Here is a 14,747-nt window from a genome sequence, read left to right as displayed (position 1 = left end):
TATTGAATGATGTTTTTGAGTTTGCAGTAAATCCACAGCTAAAGAGATTGGTTTTATCGGGTATCACAGTAGCTAAAAAGCTGATCGCATCACGCTGGTTTCAACCGGAAAAAATGTGACGGAAAGTTTGGTTTCTTACATATCTCGATGTGATTTATCAAGAAATATCTACAGCAAGAATTCTGGGTCTCAATGAATCCAAAATGTCAATGTGGTTAGAAGTGGTGGAGAGAATAAAAGCTAGCTTATAATGGTAGTGTCTGGTTAGGTGCGAGGGATAATAGAGGTACTATCCAAGGTGGGGTCCGGGAGGGGGGGGTTCGAGCTGGAGCATATGTGTGTAGGTTTTTAGATAACAGGTATTAGGGGTATATCCTATATAAGACAATTAACTAAAATGTGATTTCATTGGATGTGCACTGACAACTAATGCTTGTATATCTTATCGTTTGTTGTCATGTTTGTTTATGTGTTTGTTTAAAAAATTATAAAAAAAATAAAATACACAAGACTAATTGAGAAGGAAAGATACTAATAATTTTTTCATTTATCCAATCATAGTCAGGCTTGTTGGTTTAAACTGAAAAATTCCAACAAATCGCAGCCATATGTGGACCTATGACTCGCGGCCCCTTTTCACACTTTCCACAAGAAGCCTGTGTCCATTACTACTGATGGAGCACCAGCTGGTGAGCGATACAAGCAGATTCTCTGCATTGTCCAAGCAGATCACAGATTTCTTACCATTGTGACACCGTGATTGCGTAATACACCAACAAATGCTGTGTGGGAACATATTAAACACAAAGGAGACGGTGGATGTTGGCCTAAAGACTGCGTTTGACTAAGGCAGGAGTTCTACAGAGGAAGCTGTTTAGTGCCCACTTGGGAGGCGGAGACGAGCGCGTGGGTTTGGTGCTGCACACAGACATCAGTGCTTTGGCTGGATCCAGAGCCCAGTTCAGAGATCAAAGACGTTCCAAAGCTGTCCAATCATGCAGCACATTAACATCTTGATCAGCGTCTGGATTTGGCATTCCTTTTAGACCTGACAGAGAAGCTGAATGATAGATAACAGATGCTTTGATAGACTAGATGAGACAAGCTTGGATTATATTGTGAATGGATTTTGTAATGCTCTCTGGAGAGCTGTTTTTTTCTTTTCTTGGCACAACGCTCATTTTAAATTGAGGTGCAGCTTAGGCACATTTGACTGGTGGAATATGGGAGAATAGACAGAGAAGATAACCCGGTATTATAGTGTGAATGAGTTTGTGCAGCACCCAATCTGTGGAAGAGGACAATCTTGTGCCTAGTGTTTGACATTCAAGCGCAATAACGGTACATGCTAAGACTCCTTAGCCTCTGAAAGCAGAATACCTACATCTGTGCAACAATCTCGTTTTTGTTTTACTCTACAATACATCAAATACAAATCTTAATCACTGAGATACTGTCGTGTTTCCTTCATTTTGACTTTAAAACTAAGAAACTACTATTTGATTTTTTTTTATCCACTTTTTCTCCCATTTTCTATATTTTCTCCCATCCCAATTTCGTATCATCCAATTCAACCCTCCCCTGTCACGAACGCTGTTTCTTGCCTCCCACAAGCCGGCTGCAATGTGGACTAAGTCATACATAGCACAAGTCCCCTCCGGTACTTGAGGTAACAGCAGTCGCATCTTTTCACCTGCGCAGCTCGATCTCTCAGTGGCGAGGAGTAACGCGTGGGAGGCTCACGCTGACCCCGACACTTCCTGATTCTACTGCGCAGGCGCACCAACCGACCTGTAGGAGTCGCTGTCCACAACGCCCGATCCCCACCCATCAGTTTCCCACCCCCTAATACGGCCAATGTGTATTAGTATGAACGACCAGCTAAACTGAAAGCAATGTGGAGCGCTGGGCTCGAACAGGCAAGCCCAGCGTCTCCGTCATTCGTGGCGAGCGCCTTGCCCACTACGCCACGTAGCCGCCCAAACTACTATTTGTTTTTTAAGAATATTATGAAAGCAATCAGCCATAGTGTTCTTTGCAATGCAGCTTAACAGGAATCAGGGATAAGTACTATCAACAGAATACAAAAATATCTACTTTATTGCTAATATGAAATTATTGACTTGTTATTCTACATTTGCATGATTCTGGTTAGCCTTTTATTTGTGGCGACTTCCGCTCCATCTACTTGGCTGGCCATAGCAGCTCTCCTCAGCCAAGGGAAGTGACAAAGTAGACCTTGTGCCAAAAAAAAGGATTATCTACCCCTGGTCAACACATTCTACATGTGCAGCCTATAAAAATATGAAAATACAGGAATGACAAACATGTTAGTGCACCACCCAGGCAGCAGTGCACCACCCAGGCAGCAGTGCACCACCCAGGCAGCAGTGCACCACCCAGACAGCAGTGCACCACCCAGGCAGCAGTGCACCACCCAGACAGCAGTGCACCACCCAGGCAGCAGTGCACCACCCAGGCAACAGTGCACCACCCAGGCAGCAGTGCACCACCCAGGCAACAGTGCACCACCCAGGCAACAGTGCACCACCCAGGCAGCAGTGCACCACCCAGGCAGCAGTGCACCACCCAGGCAACAGTGCACCACCCAGGCAGCAGTGCACCACCCAGGCAATAGTGTACCACCCAGGCAACAGTGCACCACCCAGGCAGCAGTGCACCACCCAGGCAGCAGTGCACCACCCAGGCAACAGTGCACCACCCAGGCAGCAGTGCACCACCCAGGCAGCAGTGCACTACCCAGGCAACAGTGCACCACCCAGGCAGCAGTGCACCACCCAGGCAGCAGTGCACCACCCAGGCAGCAGTGCACCACCCAGGCAACAGTGCACCACCCAGGCAACAGTGCACCACCCAGGCAGCAGTGCACCACCCAGGCAGCAGTGCACCACCCAGGCAGCAGTGCACCACCCAGGCAGCAGTGCACCACCCAGGCAGCAGTGCACCACCCAGGCAGCAGTGCACCACCCAGGCAGCAGCGCACCACCCAGGCAGCAGCGCACCACCCAGGCAGCAGCGCACCACCCAGGCAGCAGCGCACCACCCAGGCAGCAGCGCACCACCCAGGCAGCAGCGCACCACCCAGGCAGCAGTGCACCACCCAGGCAACAGCGCACCACCCAGGCAACAGTGCACCACCCAGGCAGCAGTGCACCACCCAGGCAGCAGTGCACCACCCAGACAGCAGTGCACCACCCAGGCAACAGTGCTCTAACAAGCCTGGTTGCATTGCGGTAAAGAGTGTGATACAGTGCAGGGGAACATGCATTAGTGCATTAATTGGATTCGGCAACCTGGCATGTTAGAGCGGGTTTCTATTTCTGGCACTTCCTCCTGGGACGTCAGCAGTTTGCCAGCAAACAGCGAGTCCCGTCTCCCCAGGCTGAAGATGATAAATACTAACAATGGAACACCATGGGATGTCTTGCTGCACCTCGACAGATAGGTGCTGAAGGCTATATCCTCAAGCTGAGGTTCATGCAACAGATTTATATTGGAGTATGTGCTTCACGTAAGGAAAGGTTACACACAAAGTGCAGGTGGGATAAAGAGAGAGAGACCAGCAGGTGATTGATGGCAGCCATTTAGCAGTTCTCCTTTCCTACCCTGACATTTAGATCTGCTGTGTATGACAAGCCAACTCCTTGCAAGATGCAGAAGCTTTAAGCCTTTGTTTTTTTCTAGCAGCCAAGAAATGTGCTTTCATGGTATGCATTTATTTCTTCTTTATTTTTTAACATATATTTTTAAACAGTGCATTGTGCAGTTTCGGAGGAGGGGGATTTGTTGGCAGAGCCTGCAAAAGACATTTACTGTAATTCTTCGAATTATCCTATTTTATGTTATCATAAATTAAAACAAAATAATTTGTAGGCACTCTGAACCAAACGTAAGCCTAGAATATGTAGAGAATAGAGCTTTCTAGCTTCAAACAGTGTTCCAGGATCCAATTTTCCTCTGAGGACAGTTTGTTTATTCAGTTATGAAAATATACCTTAGAAATGAATAATTATTCACTTCTCTGACTCTCACAAAACTACCTAGTGCACATTTAAGGCGTTTGTGCTCTATAGGGAGGTGTAGTGGTTACTTCCTGGTCTATAGGGAGGTGTAGTGGTTACTTCCTGCTCTATAGGGAGGTGTAGTGGTTACTTCCTGCTCTATAGGGAGGTGTAGTGGTTACTTCCTGCTCTATAGGGAGGTGTAGTGGTTACTTCCTGCTCTATAGGGAGGTGTAGTGGTTACGTCATTGCTGTTTCCGTCCGGTCCACCTCGCGAAATCGCAATGTATTTCCCCATTACCCATTTCTAAATCGTCTCGTTTAAAACAAATAAAGCATGAACATTTGCATGGTGTACCTTTCTGTGCGTATTCATCCACAATCTATAGCTCAACAAAATATTCGCAATTAATCATAAAAACAAATCGCAGAATTTCATTTAAACCAAAAATGCTTAAACAATAATGTTATAGTGATAGAAGGGAACTCCTTTTGTGCAAAAATGGAAAGCTTTCCAATGTTCATGAGGCAGAATTGTTACAATAGCCGATAATCCATTTTCCCAATGATAAATCCCTATACGAGTGGACCTCGTGGGCGGTCCAAAGTGACGTCAGACTACACCTCCCTATAGGACAGTAGAGTAGAGAATGACAGGATACATTGGGCATGGGGGGGGGGGGGGGGGGGGGTGGAGAAATGCTCTTTACCTGGGGGGAGCCCAGTCGTGCCGCGTACAGTCCAACAGGGTACCCACATACGTCTTATTTCTCCAAGTCACATTGACAACCAGCATTCCTGAAAGAAAGGTGAGAAACAAGATTTGTTTTAGCCATGGAGAGTCACAAACTGACAAAACAAAGACGACTTTTCATTTATCAGCTGCGTCAAGAATACTTAGCATTGTGAGTCTGCCACATAGAAATAGAATAATGTATTGAATGGACATTCTCATACACATCAATGCTCTGAGCTGTGGTAAAAACCAAACAGGAAACAATCAAACTATGGGGACATAAACACGTCTATCTCTTATGACGAGACACTGTGTGAAGCACTATTGGACAACTGTCTAGAAGCACTACTGAACCACTGGTTAAAAGCACTATTGGACCACTGGCTTGAAGCACTATTGGACCACTGGCTTGAAGCACTATTGGACCACTGGCTTGCAGCACTATTGGACCACTGGCTTGCAGCACTATTGGACCACTGGCTTGAAGCACTATTGGACCACTGGCTTGCAGCACTATTGGACCACTGGCTTGAAGCACTATTGGACCACCTGCCTTGAGTTGCCTTCACATTTTCACTTTGTAGCAGACATTGGCTACTTTGTAAGCCATTTATTCAGTTGCCTGATTCAACAGGCTTGTGGCTGGATGTTGTGGGCAATGCCATCAAGTAGTGATAAGCCTGCACTCAGTAATTTGTTTTTGGTAGTAGTATATCAATACAGGATGGTTTACATGCATTCTCAGGGCAAAGTTCAAATTAAGCTGCTGCACCATGGAGACCGATAGGCCGACGACTGCTTCATCAAATTGTATTTTCCTCCCATAGAGGGTGCACATAAGTAACTAACAGTAAAAAAAGATTTTTTTTAAATGCATGCACTCTTCCTATTATACTAATGTCTTTGCTACTATGCACTCAACACTGCAACACCCAAGTTTCAGCACTGTTTGATGATCATCGTTACTCAGCTGTAAGAGTTGTACCTTTCCTGCTGACTTGTCGTACAGAACTTGTAAGTCGCTTTGGATAAAAGCGTCAGCTAAATGACAAAATGTAAAATGTTATCCAGTTAATAATTTTTCGACCTGTATTTGATTCATTGTTGATGAAGATATTAAAGTACAATGAATGATTCCATTTTTGCTTGAGGGCAGTGCATTTGGCATCGTTATAAAATCGTTTGAGATGCCTTTTAAAACAATGATGATAGATCATGCACCACAACAGTTAAATCTATGTGCGGGAGTGTCGAGTTCAATCTCAGGACACCTCTGTAAAAATGTATCCCGCCCCGTGAGATTGCAAATCTGGAAATCACGGAGGTTGGGAGGTAATTTTCTATTATCATGGTCCCCATGTAATACTAGTCCAGTGTGAATAGGCCGTAGTCAATGGCAGCAGGTTCTATGTCGTCTGATTGAGGTTACTAGGGAATATCCACAGAGTATCAAATCCAATTTAAATAAACCAGTTCACAGTACGGGGCTTGCTAACCAACAGGAGAATCATTTGTAAGAAGAAATCATTTGTGAGGACAAATTATTTGTAAGAAGAAGTAGGCCTATTTGTGCTAGGACAATTATTTATAAATAGGAGAAATTATGAGAAATTAGTTGAATGGAAAATTATTTGCCGTCCTCTACCTGACTTTAGCTCCTTTGCTAAAGCAATAGGAAATGGTTAATTTAAATATCATGGTTCTATTTGAGAGTCTGTAATAGAGCAAAATACCTGTTCAGTGTGTCAAAAGTCTGTATCCCTATCTGGATACTAGTGTGAAGTCGGTAGCAGTCAGTGTAAGCTAGTCTATCTAGGCTCGGCCTGTGAGGAGCCCGATACCTGACAGTGCATTTGATATCTAAGATTAGTTACAAGAGATCATTCAACATGTTCTGTAGATCTCCCATAGAGTACATCCTGTTTCAGTAGCTTGTGAGATATATTAACAAGTCACATCTTGTTCAAAATGTCACAAGACAAGTCAGCACATCTGATTTACTGATGTTAATACAGTCCATGGCTGTGCTGAAATACACATAACAGCGACTGCTGATGAAGGCCATTTGTAATTAACGGCCTGGAATAATAGGTGGATGAACGATTATGGCGTGCAGGCAATTTGCGAGTTTTGCCAACGAATTAATAAAATCAACAAAGAAACAGCTTACGGCTTCAGAAGAGTGGGAGCAATCTCCCTCCACAAAAACAGTCTAAATTTATTGCCCCTTCCCCCCTTTCAATGGTGACCTCAGCATGCCACCTCAGCACTGCAGAGAAACCGGAGGCTGCAGTGAAGTAACTTGTCTAATGGCACAAGAATGCTGGCTGGCAGCTTCCATTCCTCCAAGCATTTTATTAGCTCAGGAAACCTCTCTTGCTCACCCCTCCCTCTCTCGCTCCCGCTTTCTCTTTCACCCCCTCTAGTTTTATCTTTGCTAGACCCATCGCCACCTCACTATCTTCTTACCGCTCACAAACAAGACACTTGTTCAGGTCTCATTTTTCTCTTGCTGCCTGTGGCGCAAAACCAGTTAGTGAGTGTATAAGGCATTTATATAGGTTTACAGGAACCTGCTGACACTTGGCCACAAGCCCTTCCCCTAGCTCTGCAGCCTGAAAACAGGAGCCCCAGGTCCCTGCTCTTTGAGCCGGATTGAACTGGAAAGCTCTGTGTGTGAGAGAGAGTGTGCATGTGTGTTTTGGTGAAGACAAGAGGAGAGGTCTTTGAGTTTGGTCTTCCGTCACATTAAAAGGGCTTAGGTCTTTTGAAAAACACCTTTTAACAGCCCACCCCCTTGCTCCCAGAACACACCATAACAAAATGGCCCTGGCAGATGGTTCTGGCTGGATGTAAATAAAGACAGACCAACTGAATGACTAGCTTTTGATGTGGTACAGGATCCTGTACAATCCCTTTCAAAAAAAGTATATTTGGCCAGGCCGTATTTTCATATAGAGCATCCCACCAATGGAACTCAATACCTCAAACAATTAAGAGTGTCCACATCATATCACTCATTCAAGTGCAGGGTTAAGGAATGGCTCATTGATAACCAGAATTGTCAACACTGAGGTGTCTGTGTGTGTATGCGTGTGTGTGTGTGTGTGCATATGGTGTGTTTGCCTATGTCTGGGTCTTTTAATATGTCATGATTGTGCTCTATGTGCTTTTGTTGTGTTTTTATTCTAATGTTATTTATCTTGATTTTATTCTGTTTTTATTGCTAACCCTTTTTCACACAGGATTTTAGCCTGTACCTTCTGGCAGGGGGACTGCCAATGGAAATTAGCCTTTTGGCCAAAATTTGGTGCATTTACATCCGTAAAATGTTTTATTAATGTACGCTGTCCCCCTTGATCAAATAAAGTAAACCTAACCTAACCTAGGATTTAGTCTTTCTTGCTTTCTCCAAGTCATTAGTCGAGCCATGACAATTCATGTATAACCAACTGCCTTCTAAATGTAACAGAGGTGCTCTATCTTAATTTTATGCAAGTCCAAGTGCTATATAAGTTGCCCAGTTACATGTGTAACTGGCCTATGAAACCAGTATAATCTTTTATATGATGTACGGTTTACAACCATTTCATCAGTAGAACATATGTGTTCTACATGTGATTATACTGTGAGCTTCCTGTTTTGGAAAAGGACATGCATCATGATTTTTGAAGGCTAACACACTTGCTGTGGGATGCTTCTAGGAATATAAGCCTTCAAAGCAGGTATAACACGACCATGTACTAATTTCCGCTACTTTGATCTTCAGACTCGTCTACTTTCAACTGACATTCATCATTAGTAACCTGTACAACACTGTTTTGACTAGATTATAAATCTATGGTTTTGGTAGAGACTCTAAATTTAGACTATATAATTTCATAGCCGTATTAGATGATACAAATCTTATTATGATATACTCTAAGGATACAAATATATTGTAATACTGAAAGAAAACACTAACCTTTTATGGGCAATCTGGTTAAAAGGTTTCAATGCAGCAATAAAATGTAAGTGGTTGTGACAAGGATGCAAGTGTTTAAACTGTCGAAACTGCCAACTAGGACAAAACAAACCAGACTTCCCTGTGGCAGTAACTGAATTGCATGAGAAAGTCAGCTCTGTTGTCCTGCATGATTATCTATTTACACACAGGGAAGTGTGTGTATGTGTGTGTGTGTGTGTGTGTGTGTGTGTGTGTGTGTGTGCGTGTGTGTGTGTGCGTGTGTGTCCATGTGTTATGAATTCTCTGTTACTCACTGGACTTGTTGAAGAGAAGAACCAGAGAGTAGGTCATAGAACAAAACATAACAAGGCTTGCTCTTTGAAATAGGAGTTCTGTTGGGGTGGATTTGTTGGGGGGTGGGGGGAGTACCCAGGGCTATACCAGTTGTTCCCAACACCCTACCCCCTTTCTGTCAGTCTCATTAGGGTCGCTCGGGCTGGGTGAGTGAAGCCCACATTAATGAGAGGAATTGGTCTGTAATTTCACCTCTCATTTCCCTCAAATGCCACTAATAAAAAAAAATGGCACCCCTCCTTGTGCACTGGACTTCACTGCGTACTTGTGTACAATTATTTAATAAGAGCCTAACGGCGAAGGGGAATGAACCAAAGGGTTGTGCTTGCTGCTGCATGGTTCAGTGGCTCTCTGTTCCACCCCGACGTGTTTCATTAGGTTGCAGTGGGGCCACATAATCAGGTCCCCTGCTGCTGGTCAAGTCTGCTAAGGCCATGGGTTCACTGGCTGACCTCTGCTCTGCACCCGCTCAATGGCACTTCAATGGGGTTAATGGCATTTTCACAGACTATCCTTGTGTAAAAAAAGCCTTTGTTATCTTTCAACATGCTACAAAATCAGTTATTTGTGATGACTGAGCAGGGCCGGAATGGCTAATCCAGAGATCCATGAAGAATCCCAGGGGGCTGGTCAGTGTGTGGGCCAGTTGGGTCATGGTGTATTTTCATAACCTCAGTTATAATAGATATTACACAATTATTATAATATTCCCACAACAATTATTATAATAGTGTATTCTGTCTGTTGTTTTGACTATTTGGTTTCGTAATGTTGTTCTCAAGACTGGGATTGAAATGTAGTTCATTTTGCATTTCCAGTGAATACAGTACACAGTATTGTACCAGTCTTGGTCAGGACTCCCTGGAAAAAGAGATCTTGTATCTCAATGGGACATTTCCTGGATAAATAAAAAATTTAAAAAGTACCAACAACTTTTCTCTTGTTTTTCTCAAAATTTCCAAATGCAGATCTAATTTGAATTATACTACACTCTGCTCCCTTCGAATGTCAGAGCAATTAAATAAGTGGAACCATATAAACCCAGCTACCATGGGAAACTCCTACGGTAAAGACCATAGGATAGATTTGACGGGAACCAGGCGGGTCTTATAACTACCACGTGACTCCCCAGGTCTATCGGTAAAGCCTAGGTTTGTTTGAGAATGTGACTTTGAAAGGGCATGGGCTGAATAAAAGAAGGCTCTAAGAGAAGATGCTGCAAAATGTCACCAACTCAAGTGTGTAGTCCAAAACTATTATGATGATGATGATGATGATGATGATGATGATGATGATGATGATGATGATGATGATGATGATGATGATGATGATGATGATGATGATGATGATGATGATGATGATGATGATGATGACAAAGAAACAGGTAAAGACAGAGTGGGCTGTAGATAACTGTATTGTAGCCTATCAATCTATCTCACAGCAGAGATGGTATCCACTTGCATTTGGCTAATATTTGGGACCATTTCCACAGATATATTGTAGACTAATGTTTCACTGATTTATTTGATAAAGGCTACAATCTGTATTGTATCAAGTAGACCATCTTGGTGTTGTGTGATCTACATGGTTTGAAAGCTCAACTAATCAGCTAACTAGTCTCCTTTCTTCACACTGAATTTAGCACTGTAGCCCAGAACAGCCTCTGGGGTAAACACTAGGAGCTCTGGCAAAAGAAAGCTAAGCACATGGCTCATTTGCCTGAGCAAATGCCTACACACAGCACAGTGTATGATCAGCACGTGGCTATTGTTGTAATGGAAAGTGTTGTGATGAACCACTTGTCACAGTGTGATGCATTATAAAAGTTATTATTTCTTTGCTCCAATATGCTTACTTTCTTACTTACTTTCATATTGCAAAACTTTGTGGCTCAATATTTCGTCCCATTCCTGGTAAAGATTTGTCACTGGTTTTTTTTTTATCCACTTTTTCTCCCATTTTCTATATTTTCTCCCATCCCAATTTCGTATCATCCAATTCAACCCTCCCCTGTCACGAACGCTGTTTCTTGCCTCCCACAAGCCGGCTGCAATGTGGACTAAGTCATACATAGCACAAGTCCCCTCCGGTACTTGAGGTAACAGCAGTCGCATCTTTTCACCTGCGCAGCTCGATCTCTCAGTGTCGAGGAGTAACGCGTGGGAGGCTCACGCTGCCCCAGACACTTCCTGATTCTACTGCGCAGGCGCACCAACCGACCTGTAGGAGTCGCTGTCCACAACGCCCGATCCCCACCCTTCAGTTTCCCTCCCCGTAATACGGCCAATGTGTATTACTGTGGACGACCAGCTAAACTGAAAGCAAATGTGGAGCGCTGGGCTCGAACAGGCGAGCCCAGCGTCTCCAGATTTTGTGGCGAGCGCCTTGCCCACTACGCCACGTAGCCGCCCAAGATTTGTCACTGTTATATTTTGTAGTCATTGAGCAGAGTCTGTATGGCCAAGTTATTGATGACAATAGTGCCAAAGTGCAGCTAAGAGGACACTACAATATATGTGCCAAATATTATAAGCGCACAGGATGCAAAATGCAGTAACCATCTTAATTTATGAGATACAATTGTTTTTGTGTTTTTACGCACATGTTGTGTTTTATGTTATATGTTTATATAATTTAATTGTACCCAAATAATTATGCAGTTAGCAGCTTAATCAGTAATAGTCAGTTGTAGCTTCTGTATCAATTAGCCCTCCCCCTTCGCATATATAAAATATTAAATACACAAATTAACAAACAAATGAACTATTAAACATACCAAGAGGTTGCTGATCTGAAAGTGAGTCTTCAGCAAAAGCTTGATCATTTGTTTACAGCATAAGAGTGCTTTCAGAGACTACATTATCACCTAATATCCACAGTGAGAGGTTGATTATAGCCACTAATAAGGTTTGTGTCCTAGTGGAGAGATTGTGCTTTGCTCACAACAAGCCTCTCTGCAATGGGCGCTCTAGTCATCAAGGGTCTATGAAAAGTTGGAGCAATGAGAAAAACGGTGTCAGTTTTCATTACGGAGAGACGGTGAAGGATAGCCGGGTGCTGCCATGAGTGATAATAATCCTCACAGATAAATGAAGCGTTTGAGCGTTTCAAACGTCTGAACTTGTTTCCAACACTCTGTGGTAAAGGGTTCTCTCTGCAGTCACGGTGCGTGAAACAAAGCAGAGCTTGTCGGGCTACGTCAGTGTCAGAAAGTGGAATCATAATATTGACTTTACATCACATTCAAAAGCCTGGGCGGACTGGAATCGAGGACAAGTTACATGAGTCACTTAGTGCAGAGGAGAGGGAGGGTGGGCGTACATGGGATGCAAGTGTTTTAACATCCAATAAGATGAGTCACATATCCGTGCACCACAACCAGCAATGTGGGTGAATATTCCATTAACTTTAAGTCTTTCACAGACTAGAGTTTCACAGACTAGGTTCTCACCCGCACCAAACCCTGGCAGCACATCACCCCCACCCTCATCCACCTCCACATCAAATCCTTCATCACCTACAAAACCCTCCTGCTCACTTACAAATCCCTCCACGCTCTGGCACCTCAGTACCTCACTGACCTCCTCCACCCCTACACTCAGTCACGGTCCCTGCGATCCACAGACACTGGTCAGCTCTCCATTCCCTGAACCAGACTGCGGACCTTTGGGGACAGAGCTTTCAGTGTGGCAGCTCCCACCCTCTGGAACTCCCTCCCTGCAGAACGCCGCAACGCTCCAACTCTGGACTCATTCAAAAACCTCCTCAAAACCCACCACTTCAACTTGGCCCTAATTTACCACTTTGTATGTTGTGTCTGTCCACTATGTTTGTTACTTTTGTTTGCCCCCCCCCCCTCCCTATGTAAAGCGACCTTGGGTCTTTTGAAAGGCGCTATATAAAACCAAGTTATTATTATTATTAGAGTAACACGCTGTGAGAAGGTACATTCTCTAATACTACTAGGAGGCGAGGGATAAGAGCATTAGTATGCTTTTCACATGGTTGCAGTGTTATCAGCCTCATGCAGTACTTTCTCTCTCCACAATTATCAGTATGTTGACTCTTACAATCTAAGTAACTCTCACAAACAGTGCAGTCATGCACTTAACCATCTGCGAATACACATTTGACATCTACACTATGTTTACATGTACCCATTTATTGCAAAACCTGGGAACGGTGGCAGGAGAAATTTTGCCTTCCTGTCAACTGGGTGATTCTGCCATTTTAATGTTAAAACAAACCCTCAGGCGTTTTCGTCAAGAGACTGCTAAGATTAAAATCAGATGAGTGTTAAAGGCCCATTAGTCAGACCCGTGTTGACGCATATATACTATAGCCAACATGGTATAGATCTGAGCGGTTGGAGCAGCATATAAACTTGTGACAACAGCATATTTTGTATAACAAAATTAACAAAATGCCAATTTTAGTTAATACAAAATAAAGCAAGATGCATTTCACATTAACTTAGCACAGCAATGTAATGCATTACTGACATGAGCTAATGCTGTATTCACTCTGCATCATCTGAGACTTAGAGTACTATCAGTTGCTTGCTTTGGATATAATTTAATCGTCGCTTAATTAATGTTTATTTGATGCCCTTATTGAAGCAAAGATACGGCCTTGGGGTAATGTTAGCCTTGTCTTTATTTTTATTTTTTAAACTTTGGCCATTCCCCTGGCTCTTTTATGTGTTTATCACATTTATTCTGGTCAAGGATGACAGACAGAAACAGGCTGAAAGGGTTCAGATGGGGGGAAGACACTCTGGGAAAGGCACGGCTGCAGTCCGGGATTCGAACTCGCTAAACCCCAGATCCGTGACGAGCACGGTTGTCCACGGCGCCGAAATAGCGCTCGCGGTACGTGGTGAGCTACTGGAGCTCCCAATGTTAGCCTTGTCTAGTAACTTAGTACTGGTCGCCTTTAGCTTAGCGTAATGTTAGTGATGGTGATGGACGTTAGCACCAGCAGGCACTAGCTGCCAACGTTAGCACCAGCAAAATTCAGTCACGTGTATTAAATCTTTCTGCGCCATACCCGAGTAGTCGAGTTTTGCCGCAAGCAATTGAGCGCCAAAACCAGAGTATACTCAGGTTTTGATCTTTTCCCCTTGATCCCCGTTCTATACACTCGGCCGGAGCTCCCTGGCTCATCTGCCTATGTTACAATGACGATCGAATCCTGCCAAGTGGCAGTATCGCCTACCTTTTGAACTGGAATAGTTTGGTGTGGAGACACTTTAAATTTTTTTTTGCAAGGACTCATTCCCCTCAGGGGACAGAGCAACAGAGCGATCGCTCTGAGATTTTATTGCCTGAAACCTATTTCCCGTATAGACAGACATTATACACAAGTAATCGCGATAGTGATGGGATCACTGGGGATTATTCTTTTTGGAGTACCTTCTGGCTAAGGTAAGGTATATTCTATGTCTATTTTACCGAACCTGAAACATGTTTTTGTAACTATCACGGTGTCGTATTTTACCGGACCTAAAACTTGCTTTTGGTAATGATCACAGATTTGAGTTAAAACGACCCCCCCCCCCCCCCCCCCCTTGATGATTTTGTGAAGGCACATATACATGGTATACACCTTTGATTTGGGTTAGGGTTTAAGTTTCAGGTGAGCAACCAGAACGATTTGGGCATATTGCATAATGCATATAGCGCGCCAT

At 43.7% G+C, this 14,747-nt stretch overlaps 1 protein-coding gene across 2 annotated transcripts in view; it reads right to left on the bottom strand.

Annotated features, from left to right (window-relative positions):
* znf609b (zinc finger protein 609b) overlaps positions 1 to 14,747 on the bottom strand; it is a 282,574-nt gene that overhangs the window by 16,778 nt on the left and 251,049 nt on the right. For both annotated transcript variants that reach the window (XM_084337717.1, XM_084337718.1), the window contains exon 4: positions 4,733 to 4,820. In XM_084337717.1, coding sequence (XP_084193843.1) covers positions 4,733 to 4,820 — 88 coding nt within the window. The remainder of the gene's footprint in view (positions 1 to 4,732; positions 4,821 to 14,747) is intronic.

The sequence above is a fragment of the Notolepis coatsorum genome (genome assembly GCF_963971535.1).
Source record: "Notolepis coatsorum genome assembly, chromosome: 20".
Classification (NCBI taxonomy): domain Eukaryota; kingdom Metazoa; phylum Chordata; class Actinopteri; order Aulopiformes; family Paralepididae; genus Notolepis; species Notolepis coatsorum.
This window is presented reverse-complemented; position numbering and strand designations above follow the sequence as displayed.